The sequence below is a fragment of the Zonotrichia leucophrys genome, chromosome 1, assembly GCF_028769735.1.
Source record: "Zonotrichia leucophrys gambelii isolate GWCS_2022_RI chromosome 1, RI_Zleu_2.0, whole genome shotgun sequence".
NCBI lineage: Eukaryota > Metazoa > Chordata > Aves > Passeriformes > Passerellidae > Zonotrichia > Zonotrichia leucophrys.
Window position 1 is genome coordinate 96,646,598 of NC_088169.1, and position 27,137 is coordinate 96,673,734.

Sequence of the window (27,137 nt, forward strand, 5' to 3'; positions counted from 1 at the left end):
TTCAATAACAAACTTTATAGGATTAATATTCATACTTTTTATATAAAATGCTAAATAGATGTCTATGCTGTTATCTAACTTTAAATGAATACTTGGCTCCAAGAGCCCAAATATACTTTTAGCAAAACAATTGCACCTCAGAAATACTAAATCTATCTGTTCAGCTAAAAGCAGTTCTGTTTACCATTGGCAGAAATACACTAAGTCCTTTTCCATATATGAAGGGGAAGTCTTGCACTTCAAAACCATTTCACATCCCCATATCTGACCTGTGCTCTTTGTTTCTCACGTATTTTGACTTCTTTTTCAATTAACTTTTGCCTCTGGCTCGTTTCTTCCTCCAATCTTTTCTCCAGTTGCTCCCTGCGGCGCTTTTCTTCTTCCAGAGCTCGTTTCTTAGCTTCCATCTCCCGTTCCTAAATACCACAGCACACAGAACTTCCATTATATGCAAAACTATAGTGGGCAATGTCATTTCTAAGCTAGGGCTAAATACCTTTTTGTCCCTAAACTAGGCAGAAATATATATCCAGCACACTGGACTGAAATTTGGAATAAGAATTGCAAATAGAAATGAAGTTTCTTCTTAAGCAAGTCCCCCAGAAGGTGTCAAACCAATGCTGAACAAGTTTCTGGGGATTTTGCCATCAGCTTGTCCTTTGAGACAGCAGATATTGCATATGGGCTCAATGCTGTAGTGTGAGGTGAAGCCATGGAGGAGGAAGAGGTGTTTTTTAAGTGTTTATTAGGTGTAAGTGGGGTGGGTTTCTATGTTGCATTAGGAGAATATTATCCAAACTTACATGTCTCCTCTTAGTTACTCAAAATTACACTTACCCTGGTCTCAAGCAGCCGAGTCTTTTCAGCATGTGCTTGTTTGAGAAGTCTCTCCATCTCCTCTATTCTTGCAACATTTGTAGTGCTAGCACTGCAAAAGACCCCATTATTTCTTATTTAAAATAATAGCTGGTATTTAAAAAAATATTTTGCAGTCCAACATAATTTAAGAATGGAGTTGACAGTGTTCAGATCCAATTCAGTGCAGTAGCCACTAACAAAAAAAGAGGTCTCTTTGGTGAGTTGATAAATGACTATAGCAGTTCTGTTTCTTCTGTACTTTGAGCACCCACAAATTTTATGCATTTCTACAAAAAAGTTTCTCTTGCCTTAAACATGGTAAAATATAACTTACACATTTTAAATTGGTGAGAACAAAGCATCATAAATTGTTTTCCTTTAAAGTCTGATAAGGCTCAAAAATATGTTCAAACACCACCTAAAACAGTATGAAGTAATTTTACTTAAGGGAAATTTTGTCAAGGAAAATTAACTGGCTATCTTCCAGAATTTATCATCAAAATCAGCTCACACTCTTTTCTTCTTTCACCAAAGTTTGCCTTGTGAGAAACAGAAAGATCTGTTGTAAAGGATTCTTTTATGGTTTTTGTATTGATTTGGGCTATTTTTTTCTTTGTGTTGCTTTCTTTTGTTTTCCTTCTGGCGTTGCCTGCAAGAGTCAGAGGGAAGCAGAAGAGCAAGCAGTACCAGTGAAATTCAACAGCTGTTGGGGTTTCCCAGTCCTGGGCTGGAGCCTGGACTTACAGGATAGTAAGATCAGACACACCATCCTCCTTCCAAATGGTCAGAGCAGGAAGTCAGAGAGAGAAAAGTTTCATATCATTGGCACATTAGCTCAAAGCACAGAGTTAGTTCCCAGCCTGTCTCCAGCTATCAGAGACTTGTTGATTATCCATTTAAAACAGAAATCCTCAAAACCCAAGTCCTAATGTTTTTCCTTTAAGAAAACCAAATCCAACGTCAACCAATGCAAAAAAGCCCAAGCAAACCAGCCGGCAGAATGACTGTCAGTGGTATTTTCTAAAACTTCACACTGCAGTGATAATGACATTGAAGGGGAAATCAGGGGCTTCCCTGCCACAGCAAAAAGATGCTAAATAAAACACTACATGCTAGCCAAAAAAGCTGTCCTTGTGTTCACAAAGTATTCATAGTGACAAAGCTGTACTTAATCATCAGCCTCTAGTTATGCTTGTGAAACTGCTGGGGCTGGACTGTGAGCAGTAATGGAAGCACTACTAATGTCAGATATAAAAAATGGACTGTCAGGAGAGAATGTTTGCACACATTTTTGAGACTCATCTGGATTTTTAACACAGATCATGGAAATTCATTTCGTCTGAGAAATGGTATCTGAGCTGACAGCCTCTGAAGATGAGTAAAGCAAGCCTTTCAGTGTCATCTCTTCATTTTTACTGACCCAGAAAAGGGAGAGGAAAGGGCAATAAGACTTTTGGAGGAAGCCTGAGTGTTTCAGCTTAAGCACCTAGTTGGTTAACATACTGGACTTGTGGAACAGTGTACATCGTCAATGGCACATGTCCCTGAAAAGTTTCCTATCAGAGGAAATTCCTTCCCTGCAGTGATCAGGTGAGGAAGCACTGATTGCTCTTCAGTAAACTTCAGCATTATCACTTAAGTTTTGCATAGTTTTATTTTCATCTTTCAATAAACAGGTGAGATGTAGTTAAACCCGATTATGAGGAACTAGACAAATATAATGCCTGTCTAATGATCTTACATTTTCTCAACCAATCAGCAGCATTCACACTATCACAGTGTACATGTACATACTCTCTTTTTTCGTATGACCCTATGACAATTGCAGGATCAGGAGGAAAGAAGATTTACCTGGAAATGTTATCTGGTGAGCATGCTGATATGCTTGTCTCCATACTGTCAGAGCTGTCTAAGCTTAACGTGTCAAAGGCGTGGTCCTTGTAACTACGATCTGGGTAACGGAAACTGTTCAAGTATACATTGGATTCCGATGCTGTTCTGCTGTAAAATTCCGGAGACTTCTGCCTTTGGTTTTCACAGATACGCTGATGGTTATACCCTATAAAATACAGAAGAAACACTGATTTCACACAAAAATTATGTCACAGAAGCATAACTTGTTAGCAGCACAAGCATTTTTAATATCACCTCAGAATTAACTGCACAGTGACCAAGGTACTACAAGATTACAGTTAATTTTACAAGTTAATCACACTGAAATAAAAGCTTTAAATACCTGTTTTATCTATGATGGATTCAAATATATGTGCATTACTACAAGTGACTTTTCAATATATGTTCTTCTATGGGTATTATGAAACTCTAATTTGAAAAAATGATATTTACATTTTAAAATAACAATTAGGCCTAATCTGGAAAGTTATGTAGTTAAATCCAGGAATTTAGAAGAAATTGACACTGACTAAATTAGAAAAAAAAAGAAAAAAGTCCTGATATTCAGTATTCTTAAGTACTTGTCTGGTTGACTTTATTGAATATTAATTTTATTTTTTTTTCTCTTTGGGAAACTTTGCCTTCTGGTAACTGCAACAGGACTTTTAGTTCGGCTGAAATAATACAGGCTGTTTCTTACAGAATCATAGTTACTAGTATAGAGGTACTTTACTGGAGTTTTGAAATTGCAGTTCATCCTATGGAATTGAAGCAGATCCTTATAGCTCAATGATTCTGAAGAAAAATAAGGTTCATGCAAAGGTTCTTTTGTTATTTTTCCACAAAAATATTTTTTTCTGAAAAGTCATCTTCCTTGAACACAGGGAACTTTGGCAATGTGTCCTTTAAAAATGTCTCTTCACAATTATTTTTATCTCACGTCTCCATTGCTCTTTAGAGTAATGCAGACTTTGAGAGAGGTTGTTGAGCTTGCCTGATGAGGAAGAGTTGTCATTTTAACTGCTGAAGTATTTTACAGAGCTCTTTAAGATTGTTTCATCTATTGATTACAAATGCAACTGCACTGCTCATCTTTTCCTTCAATGCATGCAAGTAGTGAGACTTTCTAATAGTTCTGATCATTAGGTTTGTAATATTGTCTGCACATTTCTGACCCAAATTCTGAGCTGCTGGCAGAGCTGGAGATTAAGAAGGATTGACAGACTACACAAAAACCTCACATTCTTACAGGAAGGCAGCCACTGACATTCCACATATTTAAGATAAACAGACATGGGAAAAATGCAGACAAATGTACAAATGCAGCAAGGTCCAGATACAAATTTTTACTAGACACCATTAAGACACTGATGCATGAAATCATGAAAGCATGCTTAAAGTGCAGTGTTCTTCTGCCTCATTCTCATTCCCTATCTGTGCATACCAAGTTACTCTCTGGTATTTTTTGCCAAGCCAGAGCTGGGAGAGTCCCAGTTCAGAGAGCCAACAACTGCAGCTATCTGAAAAGTGTGTCTTCAGCTGAATAATTAAAGCATGTCATTGAAGAAACTGTGCCTACAAGCATTTCCAAGATAGTTTTCTCCTCACTTCCCTCTGTACCATACAAGGCTTTCTTGGAGATAGTTAAAGCTGGTTTCTAAGGAACTAATAAGACTCACTTGCCATTTAAAAGAACGCTGAATTTAAATCAAAAATTCAGTTGCATCGATTAGTAAAAGAGACAAAAAGGACACAAATACACCTCAGCAGTCACAAATAATAACATCACACAACACAGGTGTTACTGATTCACATATGTGGTTTGCTTTTTCCCCCTTATTTTGACAAATGCTTCCGTTATTGCAGATAAGCAATTACCTTTCATACGTGAACCTTTGGAATGATTAATTGCTCCTGTGAAATGGTTATCAATGATTCATTAGTGAAAGAGAGAAAAAAATAAATTACTAAAAAAACTTAATTCAAATGCATGTTTTTCTGATGAGCCCTCTACAAATCCTTGCCTACTCAGAAATTTTAATTCCATATTTTATATTTCACTGCAAAATAAACCCGTCTAAAAGACATAGAGCAGCATAGCAATGCTACAAACACTCTACCTCTTAAGATAAAGAACCCATTTTTGAAGAAAACATTCATTAGTCAAATTTATGCAATCACGCAAATATAACTAAACAGTGGAAGAAAACATTTCTTAGGTTGCAAAATGAGATGCATTCACAGAAACAAAGAATAATTCAGTGTTTGTCTTTTATCTTCATGCTGTAAGCAGCACGAACCTCAAAGCCAAGGATCTGCTGTGTACCAGCACCACAAGGCTTCACAGCTGACCTACCTCCATTACAGCCACATGCACATACTAGGCAGCTACAATCTGTTGTTTAAGGAATTTTTAGCTGCTCAGAGCCTATTCACTCAACATGCACTTAAAAATATTCGACTCCTTATAAGATCCAGTACTTAACTAAAATTTCCCACAAGCCAAGATTTTATCAGTGAAGTCTAACCTGATACAAGAGCGAAAATATTTGTTGTTGCATTGGTTTTACTACAGAGTTCCACTGCTCTGCAGCAAACCTGTAAACAGTGTTAACCTTAACAATGTTAACAGCCATACTGTTGAGAAAAATATTGCAAAAACCCATAAAGCCATGTCATCAAAGAAAAATACTCCGAAGAAGTTACTGCAGAATTACAAAATCCAGATATACCACCACAAAATTATAGTGAGGGTAGAACTAAAGGAGAAAGCTGTTATTAAAAGTTGCACTGTCAAGTATGTAAAAAACCCACTAGTATTTTATGAAAATTATCCCATTACATTTTTCTTTTATTTTTATTTTATTCGTATTCTTTCTTCTTTCTCTTTTTTTTTCTTCCCATTTGTAAAGACTGACATTAACATGTCAAGATAAATTTGTTGTGTGGAAACATGCCAAAGTAGGAAGCTCAGGTCTGTCTACCTTGTCACTGTCACTCACAGAGCTGCAAAGATTTTTGAATTTTCTGCTCTACTTGTGTGGCTATGAGCAAAGAAGCGAAAAATTAGGCCTGTGCAAAGCCATAGCTCTGCAGATATTAGCATGAGTCAGAAGTTTTTGTTGTGACAGGTTATTTGACAGCAGGAAAAAAGAATTTTTGAAATGCTGTCATTATTTAACAATTATTTAAAAGTTTTTCAAGAGTCTAGGAACTGCTTGATAGTGCTGATGCAACTGGTACTTTTGCAAAAATATCCCATGAAGAATACAGCCAGGGAAGGGGATATTTTCATACCTTTTCTGTTTTTTCCTGAGTTTGACAAGAAAAAGAAACTTCAAAAAAAACAAACAAAAAAGGCTGACTCCTTTGAAAAGTTTCTAGATTGTTTGTACAAATATCCCTTGCTTGCAGTATATTGTTTTTTTAATACAGAGCTTAGAAAGGACACAAATAATCATCTTATTGGTACGTAAGTTCTCTGTCCCAACAGCTTTGTTCCCAGCACTGTGTCTGGTCTTACACCTTAACTCCCAGCTAACCATTCCTTCTTTCCTTCTGGAGTCCATCCTACAGTCAGGGGGACTGCATTGGCTAACCCTCCCTCCTTGTGCAAGCTACTGGCACCCAGCACTCCCTTGGGAGCTCCAGGCATCCACCTGTGCAGGGTGAGGTCTCGAGTTGGTACCAAACAGCAGTTTCTTCACTCTGTTTTTGCATATGGTTTGGTTACAAAGACATGTCCACAGGAGGTCAGTTTATAAATACAGTCTGTCAAAAATACCTCATGAATGACTGGTAAGAAATGCCTTTTCCACTAATGATTTACAACAAATATGTGTCCTCTCAAACATTTAAGTTGCCCTTAACTCAGGCTGTGATTACTGACTGTGACTGTTTCTTTCAGTAACAATTCTTGAACTCCTATGACTGAACATGGTTTGGTAATCCTAGAATAAGGACTGTTTATTACTTTGAAATCCATGAAAATATTTATTACTGCATCCAGCCTAAAATTTATTCATAGATATTGCTTGTTCCTGCATAAACAAAATGAGAATGAACTCCATGTTAAAACCCAAGAGGCTGTTGTTAATTTCCTGATTTCACTTTTAACTGTCCTTTTTTTTCAGCTCAGACTTTTACAGTTATCTTCTTGGACTGAAATAAGAAAAACCAGAGAAAGCATATTGGAGAAAACTCACTTTGGACTACAACTAGTTTAGTGATAACACTCAGATAATATTTTTAAACCAGCTGAGCTGCTACTGCCTCCAGCCAGCCTTGAATATACTTGTTTTCACATCTACATGCAAACACCAGAACATCTGGTCTAGAAATTTGCTCAATGCTGTTGAGCTCTAAGGAGCAGAGGAAGGTACTAACACCACATCTGGAGCACATCATCCTCTTTGGATAGCAGTGTGTGGGTCACTGCTTGATAGCCAGGGCTCCAGACTGAGTGGATAAAGTGGCATTTGTCGTGTGAGACCCTGTCTTCCCACTGAACCCAGTTCCAGTGCACTGGGTGCAGCTCTATGCCCAAGGTATCAGGAAGCCAAGACACCCATGTTGTTTGCAATAGATCACCTTGGAAAACTGACAGAGTAAAAACTGATGGAGTGAAAGACCTGTCAAGTGGGGAAGGAAACACAAGGAAAGCAAGTGCTGATTCACTACACATGACAGGTAGAGAACACTTTTTATCTATTCATCACCTTTTTTTAGGTGAACAACTAACTTTTGGAGCAGGAAGATTAGAGAGCTCATATTTATCATTATAATCAGTCTCTATACCTTTACAAAGTTCCATTGATTTGTCAGCGTATCTTCTGAAAAGTATTCACTTATCCTGAAAAGGCAAACCTGATCTACCTGATCTACAGGACTGCTGACATAGCATCTGACTTGATTTTACAGAAGTATTTCCAATTTTAAATACTTCATCTCTTGCTAGAGTTTAGCCAAGACATCCCTCTTGATTTTCAGACTGAAATAACATCACAATGATGACTCTGAACATAATTGCCAGCTATTCCACCTTCGCACACACATTACATCGAAGACTCTTTCCAAGCCGAGCATGAAGCTCCTTTCTTATTGCACCTGAAATATGTAAAGATAAGTTAGCCACAACACTGCAGGTTTCTGTAAGGCCTGCTGCATAGCTAAAGCTCAAAACCAACAAATTACAACAGGATCAGCTCTGGAAAGGAGCATGTCATGATCCTTTTCCAGCTTACTTGTTCCATCCCTGTGTTGAGTCATCTTTGTGCATATGACTGACCTCAGTCACTGCGACCTTTAACAGCTGCAAGCTCTGACAAGTCCTGTAACAATGAGATGGATCTAGCTCAGCTCAGGCTCAGTTAGTGTAGCTCTACACAAGGACCTCTTGCACTGGTATCGACAATGGTGATGCAGATGCTGGAAAGAAACTGATAGATGGCACGGAGGAGTGCCTCTTTTTGAAGATGGGATACTTATGAATGATATGTCTCACTAAAGCAAAAAAAAATATATCTACCAACTCAAGTCAACACACAGCGGACACAGAATCCCATAGCCTACAAGATCACGTTTCAGAGGTGTAGTTTTTTTTGGATCCAGAATTGCTGAGCTCCTATTAACAAACCCAGCCATCTATCAACAACAGAACAGCTCTCTCCCTTTCTGTTTTGTAGCCTAAATATTTAAGACCACTTATCATATACTTATAATATCACAGTCACAGCTTCTCAAAGTTATCTCTCTCTGCGGAATTTACCCAGACAAAAACATGTGCCTGTGAAAAACAATTTTTAAGATCACAACATTAAAAAAAAGGGAAGAATAAGAAAGAACATGTAATATAGTGCTTCAAAATCACTTGCAGAAATTACCCAGTTAACATAATGTGTATTTTCAATATAGTTTTCTTATTTACGGGATTATATTTGGTGACCATGCACTTAAAAACTACACATGTACCTACATCATAATATTAACCTCTTATTATGCCAATATAAAAAAAATGAGTTACATTTGGAGCTTGTTTTGTACTTCTTGTCACCAAGAAGTACACTTTTATTTTGCAGACCTGTTGATCATAGCAACACTAGTTTCAGGCTTGTTTTTGAAAAATGGAACACTAATTTTAAAAGAAATGCAACAATGAAAAGGTCTTACCTTTGTGCATCCTTCTTGACTCCGACTCTTTGGTCATGGTTGCCAGGCAGTGAGGAAGTACGCTGCCACAGCTGTTGCTCTGTCCTAATGGTAAATGTCCCTGCAGGAAATTTTGTAAATACGTGCTTAAAACTGTATTTCAAGATTTTTTTTTATCAGTAATGGTAAAATAATGTGCTTTTTCATGGATATTAGTGTCATGTCATATCAATCAGCCAGCTGTGTACAGTGTCTATTAGGCCAAAATGTTTTCAAAGCAGTACCTCCACCCTCCTGCTGTTTGCTGACTGACCACATCAAAAATAAAGAGTATTTCCCCTTTATATATAATTTTATCTTTACCATTTAGAGGCCTTCAGTAGGAAAGAAAACAACAAGTTGTGTCTCTAGAATCAATTTAAACCAGTCAAAAAATATAATCCTTGATATAGAAATTGTATATTTATGATTAATGTTCTACAGCTCAGCATTTCCAGAGGTCAGAAGAATGGCCGAAAGTACAGATGGTTTCACATACATTCCCATTTGTTAATGACCCTCAAGTCATTTCATAGTCAACTTCATGCGTGAATTTGGGGGGGTTACATAATGCTTAGGGCACTACCCAGCCCTCCCTGTAACCCAATGCAGGATCTCCTGCAGAGGCTGGAAGGCTGTAAATAGCAGCAGGCACGTACTTTGTTTGCAGTGTTGCGTCCCAGCGTGGCGCTGTTGAAGTGGGGAGACATGGATGGGGTTGCTTTTTTGCGGGGCAGAGTATCACTCAGGTACGTGCCCTCCCTGTGCTGCTTCTTGCGCTCCTCCAGGCTTCTGAAATGCTTAATGTGGAATTTGTTACAGTTTTGATAAAAAGAATTGATGCAATTGCTCAGTTATACTCTATATGGACAATACTGATAGTCTGGAAAAAACAAAATCTAACATATAGAGCATCTCCGGCTTCACAGTGCTTTCCATCACATTAAAATCGTACTAATTTTAAAAATGCATTAAATTCATGTGCACATTGTATGTACATGTCCCTGTACCTTTTCTTTTATGTTAAATATTCAAGTCTAGTGTACAAGTGGAACCCAATTATAAAGGAAAACTTTTCCTTAGAAGTTATTCTTATGAATTGGTGGCTTAAAAACAATACAACTTTTGAAAGGCATTGTTCAAATGTATATGAAAAATTAATTTAGGATTTCACACATACATTATTGCTGCAAGTCCTCTGAAAGTTACAATGAGTCCTAAATATTAATATTTGCCTCTGCATTATAAGGTGAATTTTTTTCAGACACATTCTATAATACATCATGTTAATTTTTAAATGAGCAGTGCTTTTAAGTGCAGCACTCTGCAAGCACTATCAACTTAGAGTATCACACTAAAATCCTCATGTATAAATCAAATTTGTGGCCATCATATCAAAAGCAAACAAAACAAAATAATCACAATTTATCAGCTTTGAATCTGTTACCTGTTGTTCCCTGCAGTGTTTCTTAGCTGGCAGAGGTGGAGGTGTATCAGATAAAGGAATAGGATCTACATGAGTAGCCATGACCTCAGGCCAATGGACTGATGGAAGTTGAGCAATAGAGCGAGGAGAAAGAGAGTGAGGAAACACAAATCCAGAACAGAGAGGTGATCTTAGCTTTATAGAAAAAAGAGAAATTACACACAGAGTTTTCTTTTTGGAATTTTTCAAAAGATATGGCACATAAAAGCTGCAGTTTTATCACTGTGTTTGTTGGAGTGTTTAGCAGGAAGGAGGTGTACTTTATTGCAACTGTCATGGCATACTGAGCTACCAGAAGCAGCAAAGAAATGCCAAATTCTAAATCAGTTTCTGACTTTTTGCAATGCAAAAGTAAGTGGATTTACAATTATACAGTTATTCCATTCCTTTAAAAGGGGATTTATTTAAAATTTCACAAAGAATGAGGAAGAGAAAGTAAGCTACAAAACAGACTGGACAGACACCATGGAATGAATAGCTAAGATGGGTAGAAGCTATTAATCTCCCACAACTATTTAATATATTCTTCTACCACCTTACAGGGGGAAAAGAAAAAGAAACTACAAAACAAAATGAACACCTGAACACCACTAATCAAGTTGTCATAAGCTTGTCCACAGATGGTTTCCCAAAGGTGCAATACATTGTAGTGTTGGGCAGGCAAAGTTTGTTGCTTAGTGCTGCTTGGGTCATAAGAGTTCACATTTTTGGCCTTCAGGGTCCCATCTACCTCATCAAAGACACCTTAAAGCTGGAGCAGTCCTTCAGCTTTACTATTAACCTGTTATCTAACTTGGTAACTTGCAGAGGCAGTTTGCTTTAGGGTCAGTTTGTTACATATTGAATTACCAAAAAATAAAAATATAAAGAAAATAAAAAAGGCAGCCATGAAAGAACAACGCAAACAAAGGGAAATGTCTCTCAAACAAACCTCTTTATTTTGTGGCTGGCTCATCAGCACAGCCGTGGAAGGCTCAGTGGCAACTGCTTCAACATCTGAGGGGGTCTGAGTGGAAGGGGATATATTCGTGGAATTGCCATACAGCTCACTAATTTCACTTACACAGATATAGCCCTAAAAGGAGGAATTCAGAAGTTAAAAGGAGCAAAAGCCAAAAAAGACATGCAAGAGTATTAAGTATCCAGTAAAATGAAAGTTAGTTTAGAGTGATTCAGCCAAATCTTTGTTATCATTGAAATACTTTATCACAATCACAACACAACCTAGGACGCTGAAAGTCTAAGCAAGAAAGAAATAAAATAAAATTAGCATCAAGATTTTTGAATGTTAAATACTTGGATTCTGAAAATTGTTCTTAATTTAATTCCAGAAACATTTGTCTAATCAAAATGCAAATGAACATTAAGTGTCCAAAAGATTTTACTAAAAGGCAAATACCCTTTAGAAATTATACAGCTCTTTCTCAGGAAAGCTGAGGTAAAATGGAAGAATAAATCTTGTTCTGAGATCTTAATTTTTTTGTTTCTGATTAAATAACCTGATTTGTTTCTTGCATAAATATTAGGCTAATTTGAGTAAATCAAATGACTAACAGAATTGAGAAGAACTTCTACAAGGACAAGCTGTTCTCAGAAATTACACTAACACATCTTCCATCTGCATTGCCTGGAAGACACTTCTAACTTTTGTTACCAGAAGAATCAGGTAAGATGCTGTTAGTGTTATCCCGCAGCCATCACAATTTGATTTTATTTATTTATTTTTTTTAATTAAGCAGTCATACAGAAAGTGATAGACTCAGGCATGGCATGAACATCAGTATGCTGCTGCCTGCTGAGATTTATGCAAGCAGATTTAAGATATGAGGGCAAAATGTGGTTATTGCATGTATTTCGGTGTTAACTGCACAAATGTTTTTTAAAAAGGAAAATATGGATTCTAATCCATTGTGCATAGGATATCAGGTTTTAAAAAGTAAAATGTCCTAATTTCTAATCCATAGAACAAAAGGCTATACAAAAGTAAGATCACTCTTGAAGCAATGCCATAAAGGAGAGCTAGAAATATGATTATTTTTAAATGAAGATGTAAAGCTGCTTTCACACTGATAGTGTCTGGCAAGGGCTGTGTTTCTATTACTGCACCAACATATACTTCGGCAATTCTGTAAGAGAAGGCACAGACTGCTACACTACTTCTTCTTTTCAGAAATGCCTAAATTTACCAATGATCATAGAAGACAACTTGAAAAGTAATATCACGATTACTATCTATGAGCATAATTTTCAATGTACGATATCAGTTAGTTCAATCATAGAAGACAATCCTGTAAAATTATGTATCATACAGTGAACAAAGCACTCTGCAAATATGAGGCAAATCTTAACTCTCATATTATTTGATGAGCCATTAATTGAGGAAACTAGCTAAGATACTAAAGTTTATCTCTCAAAGCATATGACTACAGTACAGTAAAATAGAATCCAGAATGAATTAACATAAAAATTGCTTAACCACCTTGTAGTGGCAGTTTATCAGTAACCAAAACTCAGCAATTCTGCAATGCAATATTGTGTTAATTATAAAGATATAAACACTTTCACCTTTATATGAAGAGCATTCAGTTCTGACTCACAATGCCAGTGAGGATTTAGAAGGGGAATAAAAAACTAAGTAAGGAACAAATGACTGTGCTTTGCACTAGCTCAGACCCCTGCTACATTTAATTAAATAAATGGTTTCAAGTCAGATTAGTCATCCAAGTAATTTTTTCAATGCTGAACTTTTAAACAGCATTGATGTTCCTTGCTTATGTAAGTAGTGGGATAAGCATCCTGCTTCTTTACCTAAGGCAGTGTTACTCTTGCTGTGCAGGCTGTGAGCCAGCTCACAATGGATGGCAGAGGGTTACAAATGTGTGCTTTGGTGAAGAGGGCCGGCAAACATTGGACCACAGACTCAACTGATGCATAGCAACCCTATGGTGAAATGAACTGCTGTTTCAGCAGTCTCTGTAAGCCTGTCTTTGGTGCCTGATTTTCAAAAGTGCCAGCACAGTCAGAGAAGAATTAAACTGGACCAAGACAAACATGACATCTGGCAAAGGTGTTTTTTTGTAGGACAGAGCCTATGGAAACACTGAGAATGAAACAGATAATTCTTGCTGTTCCTTCTCTTATTTGCCTTGGAGTAAGTCCTGACTGACTTCACTGCGGTGATCAGACTGACACCATTAAATAATCCATTTCTTTTTAAAAAGAGTGTAGCCTCACTTAATGTAGCTGTAGTTTGAAGTATGTGAGTAAACAAGCCATGAACTGTGTGTGAGAAAAACCAACAAGACAGCACCCACTCTCTAGTGAGAGAATGGGCAGATCCATCTCAAAAGGAAAAAAATGAAACTTAGACTTGCCAGATGTTCTGGTGGGAGGACAGATGTCCAGGTCAGAATACAACCTAGGACGCTGAAAGTCTAAGCAAGAAAGGAAGGGTGCTCAATCCCACTGACAAGTGAAACTGCACACTGGGAACTTGGAGATCATATAAGCAAGACCCCAGTTCCCAGGTGCTGAAAGGTTGTGGTTGCTTTAGACTTTGAGAGCCCAACTTCCTAGAGTGGCACCTACATCATTATATGTGGCAGACCTTGGTCAGGGCTTCAAGACAAGCAGATCCACAAGTTCAGTCAGAACTCTTAAGAAGAAGTTAATGAAGCAGCCACATATGCCTGTCAGTGTATTTTAAATGCTAAATTTTCTGCTTCCTCTAACTGTTCAAAAAAAGTGAAATAAATAGCTCAATACATATCTTAGAACCACAATAGCTTGAAATCTTCAAATCAACGCTTTTTAAAAAGAACAAAATGTACATTTGTCATGCTTTAGTAAAGGGTCTTAGAATGAGGAGGGGAGGCAATAATAAAATCTACAGCACAAAAATAAGACCAAATTGTATTTGTACTTGAATAGTTATTCCCAGATCTAATTCTTCTTCACTTCAATGAGGTTTGATTGTCTATTTTGAGAAAATTAGACATACATGCACACTCCACACACATAAAACCAATAATTTCTCCACAGCAAGAGATTAAAACGATACCAGTTACATTTGGAAAAATGTCAAGAGAAGCTATTTTTGCTCACTAGTGAATCTAGCCTTCTACAAATAAGTTTAAAAAATGGTATGAAATTACTTTGCAAAGATTTGATGACTAGGACTTCACTCAATACTACATACTGAAGTGCTTTTGTATGAGGCATTATTAAAAGTTAGTTGTGGTAACATCAAAAGAGAAGCTCTTTACCTCTTTCAGACTATTGGGACTGACAGGAAATCCTTTTTCTCCAGAAAGTGTGGAATATTTCTTTTCCAGATTACAGAGATTTTCTTTTTCCTGTTAAAACCAGACATTTTATATTAAATAACAACAGCCAAGTAGTGAAAATAAATGTTAGCCATTTCCTTTACTATATGAAGAAACACACTGGGATACAAGACTGAAACTACATAGCAGAGCTTCAGCTTCATCCTTTTAGAACAGAACTGAACAAAATTGGAAGTACAGAACAACAAACAAATAAAATGCTTTATTTAACAACCACAGCCAAACCAGGTAAGTGCTCCTTCAACGTTTTGAAAATGATGATTCTGCTTAGTGAGCTAAACATGGTTTCTCTCATGATTAAAAGCAAAATATAAAATGGACATGAAGGGTTCATGATAGCTTCTTATTAACCAGATGTTAGCTGATGAGCAGTAGCTCATCTCATGGCCTCACAGGGGCTATTAAAGCCAAAAATCTGAGCACTCTGTGCAGAGTCCCACTAGCCACAAAGGGAACACAGGCTTCCAGCTTAAGCATGTGGGCAGGTGCCTCTGCTTGAGTCCTTGGGAAAAAGGGCACCTCTAAAACACTCTTGATTATCAAATACCAGCAGTGCTTCTCTTAAGAATACCTGCTGACTGACTGCAAAATATTTCCTTTTTTTTTTTTTAAAGGTGAATGTCTGTCACATTATTACCAACTTGTTATCTTCTGCACAACTGATGTTCTTCTTCTGCTCTACATTCTTTTATTCTATGAAATGCTCTTTTATTGCCAAAAATGTTTGAAAGACAAAAAATACTTACCCTTTGCAGCATCATTATTAAGTTGTTTTTCTCTTTTACAAAATGATCTTGTTCTCTTTGTGCTTGTTGGACAATATGATTGGCTTGTTTTTTGAGAGCAGAAACCTTTTCCTAATGTAAGAAAATCACAATTTACATTATTTATTTTCAAATCTCAAGACAACCTGCAGCAAAAATCCTACTCATGAAAGTTCACTTCATATGCATGGCTAAGCAGCAGGAAAATAAGTTTGTACAAGACAGCTCACAGCTCTGAAGGAGATAAATAAGAATTAGACAGTAAAGAGAAAACTCATTCAAGAGACAAAGGAATAATTGCATGTATTCTTTGATAATATAGTGACAAGCATCCATATATTGAACAGAACTGATTATTGATCCAACCTGTGATTTCTGAAAAAAGTGGTATTAATTGATTGAGATAACACCTTTCAAATTGATTTTTAAAATGACTGTCTTTTCTTAATTTGGTGTTCTACTATTATTTTAACAAAACCATTTAACAGAAAAAACATTAACAAGCCTAAAATAACTGCAGTTTTGTACCGAGAGTACAAATCTCCTTTCTTAAAGAGGAAAAAAGAAAAAAACAAAACTTTGGTACTCTTTTTGAGCAAATTAAGGGCTTTGATTTTCATATGAAATATGTAAACAGGGCATGAAATGTTACTTATTTCTTTCTTCTTGGGTAAGTGCATTATTTGATCTATGTGGGAGGCCACTGGGCCATTCTCTGCTTCAAAAACTCGTTCAAAGTGGAATGTTTTGCATTATTTCTTGCAGATAGGCAGGTTGTAGATCCCTTTCCTTGCCCTTATGCTCAACAACAAAGAACAAATTAATCGAGTGTTGGTGCTGTTACCTTTCTACTGACAATGCTGCGCTGATATTCAGCGACTTCATGCAGGAGCTGTTGTGTCAGATTTTCCTTCTCTTCATCTAACCTGCTTTCATGTTCAAGCTGCTGAAATTCTAAATCTTCAAAGTGTTTGCTTTCTATGTCCAGAATATCAGCATCCTTAAGGAAAAAAAGAAAAAGGTAATATAAAAAAACATAATAATGCTTTTGCTGACACCACAGTAGAGGTACTTACAAACACAAACATCAACCTAAAATTATATTTATCTATTTCCAACAACATGTCTCACCAGGATCTCAATACTTTTAATGACCTTCTTGCATAATAAGAGAATAAACAGGGCTAATTATTGTTTTGATATTGCTTTCTGCATCACTCCTACTGTGCCTCTTGCTAAGAAGCATCTGCACTGTGAGGGAGCTGTTTTGCAGCACTCAGAGCAAGTGCAGCCTCCCGAGCTGGCTGGGCTCTGCTGTAGCCTTGCTGGGACACCACCAAAGCCTGAACCCACCTGGTGAGGTTGTCACATGCCAAACTCAGAGGACATCTGCTTTCCAACCAAAAAGGACAAAGTATTGCACCAGTAACCTAGAGAACTGCACATGGAATTAACTGCTGAAAATTGCTCTCTGTGCAATTAGGGACTCTAGTCATCCACCCTAGCCAATAGGTACAGACAGTACTTCAGAAAATGTACCAGCAAATTTTTACACATTCCCCTGAACTGATACCATGTGTTGTCAGAAAAAGAAGTTGAATGCTGCAGAAATGAACCAAGAAATAAGAACACACCTGCTTTCTGCTTAGGGATGATGAGATAAAACACATGGTGCTTTTCAGCACAAGAAATGAATGCTAATCTTCCCTCCTGCAACATCTGTGCATTCATAATATGAATTCCTGCTTACAAGTTTCAGAGTGTTGAAGAAAAGGGTGTATTCAATAATTGCAGCATTACTAAATGGAAAGGCTCTCTAAAACAGACACGTGACTTGCTACACAAGAAAACCTACATCCTGGAAGAATGCAAACTTGTTCCTTTTCTTATTTCAACCTAAGGCAAAGGTTAGTCGCCAAGATAAGCTACTACTAAGACAGGTCTCTATAAAAGGAATTCAAAAGCAGATTCCAGTGTACCAGAGAAAGATACAGGATGCAGAAACTGAAGAATCCAAGTTCATACATGGAATACAAATATTTTCCCCTTACTCTCCAAAGACATGCTCTTCACTTGTAGGAGATAGTGAAGAGATCAAAAGCAAAGGTGTTGGGTAAAATTTACAGGAAAGCAGTTACCTACAATACAGAACTAACCAGACATCTTCAGCATCCCCAAAAATACCAAAAGGCTTTGCCTGGGCCATGAGAGTCAGTAAATTTAGCCTATTGTACACAACAGTAATTTCTACTAAGGCAATAGAACAGACTTCAGAGAAGGCAACTGATGATGAAAAAGCCAACTGGGGGCCTTTAAAATACACTTCCTGCCCAACAGGGAGAGTATATATGTGTTTCAGGTACAAGGAAGCAAGAATTTGGAATTCATTATCTGCCCACTACAACCCCAACTCCAGCCCCACCCTGCAGCCTGCTACAGTGAAATTGGCTGCCCACTCCCCTGGGCAAAAATTACTGAAGCCCCAGAGAACCATCAGGGAATTTGTCTCATTCGTGCCTTCTTTGTTGTCAGTAAAGTAGCACAACAGAACATATTGCAGACTAAGGTATTTCACACGATGGTTTGGGTTGGAAGGGACTTTAAAGATCACTTCATTCCAAACCCCTGCCATGAGCAGGGAACTTTACATTAGACTAAGTTGCTCAAAGTCCCATCCAAAGTCCCTAACTTTTAACATTTTCATGGATGATGAGCCTACAAGTTTTCAGGCTACCTGTTCCAGAGCCTTACCAACCTCCATGTAAAAAATTTCTGTCTAACATCTTATATGAGCCTTCCCTCTTTCAGTTTAATGTGATTGGGTTATCACTACCTGCTCTTTTAAAAGGTGCCTCTCCAATTCTGTAGAAGACCCCTCTAGGTACTGGAAGGAGCTGTAAGGACTCCCTGGAGCCTTCCTTTTCCAGGCTGAATGCAGCTCCCTCAGCCATTCCTCACAAGAGCAATGCTCTAGCCCTCTGGTCATCTTTGTGGCCTCCTCTGAGCTCACAAAGGTCCATGTCCTTCTTTTCTTGGGAGCCTCAGTTATTTTTCAGGAAGATATTTTCTCTATTTTGGGTAAAATACTTACAATCATTTCACGACTGCTCTCACATTCTGAGATCAGTTTGAAGCTATTGGGCACTAATTCAGTGATAACTTTTACTGCATTGACCACAGCAGCCACAGCAAACTCCCATTACAACGGGCCTGCAACGATATGCCATAGAACTAACTGGACACAACCATACCCCCACATTTCAAGTTTTGTCCCACTTTCAAATCCAAAATCATTATTAAGATGACTTGCAAGGAGCAAAAATAATTTAAAAAATAATTTAAAAAATTTAACCAAACAGACTCCTAGAAGCATCTTGGTGGTCAGTAGTGAAAAGAGATTTACTGCCATCCCACAGCAACAAGACTGCAGCATCTCATGAATCAGTACATTCAAGCATGCGACTTCAGAGGAAAAGCTTCCTTTCCTTTTAATATGTATGAGACATTACATAATACTCTTCCTTTTTTTAAGATAATACACAAAAGTTTTAAGTGTCTCAAAACAAGCAAACTTTCTGTAGCAACTGAGATTTTAACATTGTTTTTTCCAAAGCTGGGCTTTTTTTTTTCTCTTCGAAAAAACAAAATAGAATTCTGCGAATAAAACATCTAAAGAGTATTTCCTATAAAGCAGAAGAAGCCTTTTTTTCATTATTGCTCTTACACCCTTTATTCCCAAGACAGAAAAAAGATTTAACTTTTAGATGGCATCTTGAGCATCCCATACTGATGCTTCTAAAATTATTTTCCCCACCTACTAAAGCTAACTATATGTGCTGTATAACCTACTTAAGGCTAATGAATATTAAGACTTTCTCACTGAAACTAAGGTTGCTTGCACTGCCAATATTCTATTTTTTTTGCTTACAAATAATACAAACTAAAATCAAGTTGCAATTAGACTTTATGAAAAGTTAATTTATACCAATGTTGAAAATATAGAACAAAATAAAGCTATTTTAGCAAGTGGTAAAATCTTCAAAATTAACTTTTCAAACTACAGTTAAGGATAACAGCTAAGTTATATATTGAAAAAAAAGAAGTTATCCATAGCTTCACTGCAATGGTAATTTACTGGCCAATTTCTGTCTTTGCTCACACAGATAAAGAATGATGTTCTACCATCCATCTAAACATCACAACAGTTTCCACATCACCCAGCAGGCCTAAAGGGCTAATTACAAGCAAGTGATGCAAAGCTTTAGAAACATTCAACACCAAATGATTTCTAATCCACACATTTGCATGTCACTTGTTTGCAATCACGCACATAATCTATTACAAGCATTCCACAAAAAAACCACAAGCCATAATAACCCTCATGACTGTTACAATTCTAAGTTGCAAATATGTTCAGACACTGGATACTTGAAAGAGAAAATGTTACACTTAGCTAAAAAAAAAAAATTAAAAATCAACAAAATTTAAAAAAAAATAGTGCAATCTTGAAACTTGCTACTGACCCTCTTCAGCTGTTGCTGTAAGTGTTCCCTCATGGATTCAGGGCAATTATCAAGCTGCGTCTTCTGCTCGGAGTAAAGCTCCTGAAGCCTCTCTAGTTTTTCCCTCTCAGCATCAAGTTTTAACTTTTCCTGAAGCATGAACCAGAAAATAAAGACAATTACCTTCAAACCCAAGGCGTTGTTAGTGATTATGACAGCGTGTGGCAAAACCTTACTGAACAGTTGAACCACGCAGGTCAGAAACAGAAACCTTGTTAGTTGAAATGCAGTGGTGGGATGCAAAAGAATCAAAGCAAAACATTCATCATTTTAGCGGGGGTGATTATTTCTCTCCCTCATCACTGTGCTGTTAAAGCCCCCTTGCCCAAACACTTGTCTCACCTAATGTAAGAAAAAAAATAAATAAGGGAACTGTAGCCATGTCAGTGAGGTAACTGATGAAGCTGAGAAAGAGTAGCTTTTAGAAAGCAAAGTAAATGGAAAATGACTGTAGTTTGGTAGTGAGAGAGAAATGGAGCTTCCTAGGAGAATCAATTTCATGCCTGTGTGGCTCTGTAGAGATAAATACATTTAGCAAACAGTGACAAGCCAGAATGAGACAGAGCATTATAAAGAAATAACTCTTGGCCAGGAAATCCTGTTGCAGCAGAAATATCAAGTGATCAAGCAAATTTGCTTCAGGATATAGGAACTGCAACCTGTCCATGGGGATCACAGGGGACAGCTTTCCTGGTCTCCTTCAACTAGTTCAACTTTCCTTTTGCTCCACTCAAGCAACAGTACTCAGAACACTGCTTCTCACCCTCCAAAGCCTTTGCCCTTTTAATCTTTGTAATCAAATACTACATGATTTACTGTGCAACACAGCTCCAAAGGCTGGCTGCACATCACTTAAAGCTTGGCTGTAGACTGTTATTTATCTATGGACCAAAGTTTGGGAACCAATAAATCAGAGCACAGAGCATTTTTTCAATGTCTTTCACTGGCTGACATGGCAGATGCATTTTCTCATATTCAGCAATTAATAACTGGAAAAAACAATTTATGCCTGATATGCCAGGCAAAAATAATCAAGTAAGTTTCTGAAGCCAGGCTCTCTGCTATCTTGTAGCATCACACCTGTAGAGCTCTTTTCCTACTTGCTGTTCGTTGGTAATGCATCTCCTTCCAGATGGTCTCTAGCTCTTCTTAATACTCAAAAATTAGTAGTATTCTGATTACTCCAAGAACAGTTGAGTTCTGTCACAGCATATACTTATTTCCACTCTTTCCAGTCCCAACTATTATTTCATTTTGAAATCAAATGTGTGGTACAGCAGGTACTGTATGATTGGACATTGCATCACCCTTTGCCATAGAGAAGGAATGTCTTTCAGTATACAGCACTTGCCATTTCAAACTGTGGGAAAACTTCCTCTTTGCTATGCCTGACATGTTTCTCAAACCCCCATGCATGGCAGAGGTATACAAATAAACATTTATTAGCTGCCTGCTTTCTTTATGGTTTTATCTCTGAGTGGGATCAGGAGCTGGGGTCCAGTTCTCCCAGTATATAAAAACAATGGGAAGAATTTTTATACAAGTCCAATATCAGCTAGAGTCCCAGCTCAATTATGTTCATTTACACGTGCAGCTTCTCAGTTCATACAACATTATGCTGAACACAAGTAGATTTTATTAAGCTTGTGAAAATAGCAACTGAGCCAGCATATTTTATGACCTGAACTTCCTGTAGTAGCCCCTGTCTTACAACAGCAGCAGCAGGCATCAGAAATACAGAGGATGTAGCACAAGAGAGCTGCACAATGAGGGAGAAGCATGCAACTCCTGTGATGTCACCTCCAAAGTGCTGTTCCCAGGAAGCCCCGTTTGCTGAATCCTCCTTACTTCCAATACAGAAGGAAAGCTATGAATAAACTGATAGTTCCCCTCCTCACAAACTCAGTTGTCCATTTAACATTCAGCCCACAGTGTTCCACCTTGTTTCACACTTGCCTTTTCTGCCCACCTAGCCATCCAAAGCAGCAAGGACTTCTCTGACCTTAGCTGTAGTGCCTCTGAAGCTATAAATAGCTCTCTAAATGTCTATGCACAGCTATAAGCATGCTCATTCATCAACAAGCAAGTCCAACCTCGAGTGTGAGGAGACATCATCAAGGATAAAACTCCCTGAGAATCCTGCCGGAGATACTGTTACATGCCTCAAGAAATTAGAAACTTATTCCTTTGAGATTGAAAGCGATACTCATCTGGTCTATTTATAGCATAGGAAGTGCTAAGATTCCACCAAACTGGCTCCCTTCAAAATGTGCAGTCTTAACAGGAAATATCACTTTCAGCAATGAGAGGCATTACATGTTTTGCAGCTGTGGAGTTAAGTTCACTGATGTCTCAGGCTGTGCAAAGTCCATTTGATTTACAAAAAGCATTTAAATGAGAATGAGAATAGAGAAGTGAATGAGAAATTTTTCATGCACTGTTTTCTATAAGTGAATCAAGACAAGTTCTTCTAGAAGGGGAAATATTTGTGACCTTGCAAGCCAAATCTAAGATGCAGCTGAGACAGGTCTGTGGCTGACTCCACATCTGTTTGCTCCAGAGCAACTGGCAGCACAGCTGAAACAGAAACCATGCTCCTGCTGCTCATGCTCATTTAACCGCAGGAGCTGGGACTTGGTTAATACCTCTCTGCAGAAAGCCCCAGTGTGAATGCCAGAGGCACATCAGCTGTAGTCTGGCTGAATTCTTAACATCCTATTTCCAGAGAAAACAAGGGCAACATCTGGTCTTAGCCTACTGCCCAACTTGGCCTATGGTCTGCCTCTACATGAACATTATGAACAAATGTGGGGTCAGCCCAAATACAAAGCAGGACTGATTAAACTTGGTGTTTGATCATGCTTGGAGCAATGCCTGGATCAGTTTTGGAGGACTTCAGGGAATTGTGGAGGATAGCAGTAAAAAGAATTGACATGTGACACTGTCCCCAAAGGCAGCGATGGGATGTCAGCAGAGGATACACAGTATGAACACCAACCATAGGTGATCAACACAGGTCAGAAAAGGAAACCAATCTTTAGATCTGGTAAAATTGGTTTAAGGGCAAAGAAAGGGCAAAAAAACCCAAACTGTATATACACAATACATCTCATAGATGATGATGACAGAGAGGAGAGAAAAGGATGGTATTAAAGGCAATCACAGCCCCTACAGAAATGGGAACAGGAAGAAGGAGAAATGAAATGGAGAAATGACAGCACTCCAGTGCTGTCTCCAGTGGTTGACAATGCCCTATACCTGATCAATGCTGCTGCTTTAAGCCTTAGTGGTTTTCCACATTCTTTCTGCAGAGAGCTGCTGCTTTTCAATTTGTCTTCCATCCCAGTCTGCTATTGCATGCTGGCTGGCTAGCTAAAACTGTAGACCAAGATGTGGCTGCACGGACATATTCCCTGTTAACCAACCTTTCTGCATAAACTCATGGAAATTCTGAAGAAATTAAAGTAAATTGGACGAAATAGAGAAAACTTCTTGAAAATCTAGCTAAAAACTGGGCAAAACCTCCCTAAACAAGTAAGAACCCTGTCATTTTATCAGCTCACTGTGATATGCATTGTATGGCTAGGTGATTTGAGCTTACTTACCAATGTTCCAAATCTCCCTGTCCTCCAAAATAACACAAAAACCCCCAAGACCCCCCCCAAGCAAACAAAAAAAAATTCCCCTCCAAACCCCAAGGTATGTGTTAATTTCAGAGAGAAACTGTAAAGAAGCCTACAAGGCAAATGAAATAAAAATCCCAACAAGCGGAATGATTCACTTTTGATACTTTCCATGATCTAGGTCTGAAATACTCCAGGATCTTCCTCAGTCCAACTCACCTATAAATCATCATGTTTTAAGGTAGCAACCTCTCATAAACCACACTAGACTTCAGACATGCACATTCAGTCCCTCTCAGTATGGAATCAGCTAGTCTCACAAGTCTCACAGGTTTCTGAGAAATGTAATTACATATAACTGACCAGAAAACTCCACTGAAATAAAACAGCGTCTCCTGTGCAAACTGTACATGCTCCTTTTCTCTACTTTCTGACTACTCTTTCTTGCATTCCTCCATCTCTTTAAGGACAGATGCATGAAACTTGCCACAATTTTATTCTTTGTCACTAAATTCCAGTCAGTTTCACGGCAAAAGCTATTAAGAGAAGAAAATAACAGGTATGCCAGGCATATGAAAAGGAGCATAAGAAGCGGGTTGATAAGACAGAAGAAGGTGGTTCATAATAATTCTTTTTTCTGTATGAATGGTAACTAACTTATTACATACTGCCCACCTCACCTCCCTCTTGAGCAAGCTGTGCTCAAAGTAATTTTGTCAAGATCCATAACTAAGCTCTTTCCCAGAGAGCTTCAAGCTGTATCTGTCAAATTGTGTTAGTAAGGACTTATCAGGGCTCTCTCTACATAAATGGAAATTGTGATTAATAGCTTAATAGCTGATAGTCACATATGTAGGTGATCATCTTTTTCTGTAGAGAAAAAGGAAGAAGAAAGGAAGCTGTTCTCAAGAAGACCAGACAAGGAGGCAAAGTTGGACTTTTCTCCATATGCTAGCATGTTTTCCAGCACAGCTGAAAGCACAGACCATGAGAAACAGCTCTGGAAGTAGCTACTCCAGCCAGGACAACTGAGTCCTGACAGCACTGGTAGGTTGTAGACAGGCCAAGTACCCCATGAGAACTATCCCAAGTCCAGCAGGGGTGCTGAAAGGTTTTGTCATCTTTTTGAAACTCAATCACCCATAGCTCTGGTTTTCAAAACCCAAGAAAACCATTACAAGGTGCTTCAGTCCTTCTAATGTGTGTGGTGGCAGAATCACAAAGGCAAGGGAAAAGCTTTCAACTACCCTGAGGGTGTGCACTACATCATCTTCCCCACTCATTCATTTGTCCTCTTCACGTATTAGTCCTGCCTCATGATCTGAGAGGGTTGAACATGGGACTCGGATGAGACCAGCATGCAGCTTAACACATAATGTACAAACCCACTCACAAAATACATCCCTGGTTTACAAGCAAGGGGCAAGGACACAGAGATATTGCACCACAGCAAAGAGCACACCGACAGCCCAATCCTGAACTCACTCCTGCCTTCTGACTTCCAGTATGTTTTCCAGTCAATTCTTTTGCCTTGCAAGGACTAAAAATTGTGGCTTTAATACCCTGAAAAAGTTGGCAAAACTTTGTGTCATCACCTAAATGAAATGTGCACAGGCATTAAAAAAAAAATCCTAAACAGTTAGGTAGAAGGTAGTACAAGAGCTTCTACAAACAGTTCATTTCAAGTACATAACATGGCCAAAAAATTAGATTGTAGTTTATTATCTCTCTTTTTAAGAATTTCACAGTTTTTCAAACAGGTGTATGGGTAAGGATAAGATTCAAGAAGGCAGGAGTTTCCTGTCAAATAGGCTTCAAGATCAGTAGCAAATTTCATGAGATGCTCAAGCTGCTCCAGAGACAAATGTCATCATAGACAGCACTGTTGTAGTGCATTTTTATACTTTGTAATACTTTGAAGTAGTTTTGTTTTGTATCCCTATATTTTTCCCAAATGGTTTATCCCAGAGTGTACCTTTACCTTTGTTATCCCTCTCTCAGGATGAGATCATTCGCAAACCCCCACTCTGGCTCTCTGTCAATCACTCACCATCCCATCCCTCCATCTAGAAGTTTCGGTCCAGGTCGTCGAGTGATTAGCCAGGGGTCAGTCCCCCAAGCCTTGCCCCATACGCTGTCCTAAATATCTATCCCCCGGTACCCATCTCTTAGGGTCACTTATTGGTTTGTAAAATGTTACCTACTTTTGGTTTGCACCTCCCTTTAAATGTAACCTTTGCACATCTCCCGGGGCTCTCGGCAGGAGGCCCCCTGAGGAGCTTCTTTGGGACTCCTAATAAAACGTTGGATTTACCCCTGTTAAGAGTGGGCCCTTTATCTTCTACCGATGTGTCTCTGCCCTCGGCTGCAAAGGTGACCAGCCTGGGGGCCCTCGGCTGCAAAGGTGACCAGCCTGGGGGCCCTTGGGGCACAGAGAGTGTCTCCCTGCTGTCGGCTGTGTCGGGCTGCCCCCCCCCGGTGTCTGCCGACTCGGGACTGGCCGAGGGTCCCTGAGAGGCTCACAGAGGGACCGAGATACAGCACTAATGACCCTGCCATCAAAGGAACTCTCCCTCTCACCTCCAGATAACGAAACACCATGTGGTGTATTCAGATATCACTCCCTTACCCTGGCAGAAATGTAACCACTGTTCAAGATATGGGACCCCAACAGCTTCTTGCCTTGAAGCCCCACCAAAAACCAAGACCCCAGCTATCAGTAGGGGTGAAATATTAAGGCAACTAATAGAAACTGTGACCAACCATTGGAGACTGGGACACTTGTTTTAGCAACACATAACACAAAAAGTACCATAAGCAGAGTGGAAACTCCTGGTCAAAACCCAAGCCTTAATTCTGACCTAAGCATCAAATTATTTCAGCAAAAGAGACTACCTATCACCTCCACCTGAGCCCCCTTTTTGTGAGTGGGGGCTGATTCTGTATTACTGCAGAGCCAAGATGTTGACTATCTTGCAGCAGATCTGCATTGCTTGAACTTCAACATAGATACAACAATCAAGCTTTAAAAAATGCTACTGTTTCAAGCCTGCCAGAACTTTTATTTGTTGACAGGATCAGCGCCATCTGTTTTTCTGGCTGACACTACTTTCCCCAGAACACTTACGCTGTCACTTTATACTTTACTCCCTTTGTAGAAGCCCATCTCCCATTTCTATTTTCAACTTTCACTTTTATGCAATGCTTCCAGACATATTCCCAAAAAAAAAAAAAAAAACAAAAACAACTGTGAGTGTATTCCTGCAAAGATAATTTCAGTATTAACTGAGCCATCATGAGCCATGGCTTGACATTTAGAGCACACACTCACAACTGGGTTTGTTTGTTTAAAACAAAGAGGAACACAAAAGAAAATACAACTAAATTTTGTAGCTGATCTGAATAGTGCCATGCCTCAT

The 27,137-nt window shown here is 38.4% G+C and overlaps 1 protein-coding gene across 6 annotated transcripts in view; it reads right to left on the reverse strand.

The window, feature by feature from the left end:
• The window catches only part of PHLDB2 (pleckstrin homology like domain family B member 2), a 63,212-nt gene that overhangs the window by 7,506 nt on the left and 28,569 nt on the right, over positions 1-27,137 (reverse strand). For 2 of the 6 annotated variants that reach the window (XM_064724684.1, XM_064724693.1), the window contains exons 7-17: positions 20,057-20,185; positions 16,378-16,533; positions 15,516-15,626; positions 14,689-14,778; positions 11,355-11,498; positions 10,385-10,558; positions 9,597-9,737; positions 8,920-9,019; positions 2,710-2,917; positions 838-928; positions 270-416 (exon numbers count right to left, since the gene is read on the reverse strand). In XM_064724684.1, coding sequence (XP_064580754.1) covers positions 270-416; positions 838-928; positions 2,710-2,917; positions 8,920-9,019; positions 9,597-9,737; positions 10,385-10,558; positions 11,355-11,498; positions 14,689-14,778; positions 15,516-15,626; positions 16,378-16,533; positions 20,057-20,185 — 1,491 coding nt within the window. The remainder of the gene's footprint in view (positions 1-269; positions 417-837; positions 929-2,709; positions 2,918-8,919; positions 9,020-9,596; positions 9,738-10,384; positions 10,559-11,354; positions 11,499-14,688; positions 14,779-15,515; positions 15,627-16,377; positions 16,534-20,056; positions 20,186-27,137) is intronic. The other 4 variants (XM_064724702.1, XM_064724713.1, XM_064724723.1 and 1 more) reach the window with 4 other exon arrangements.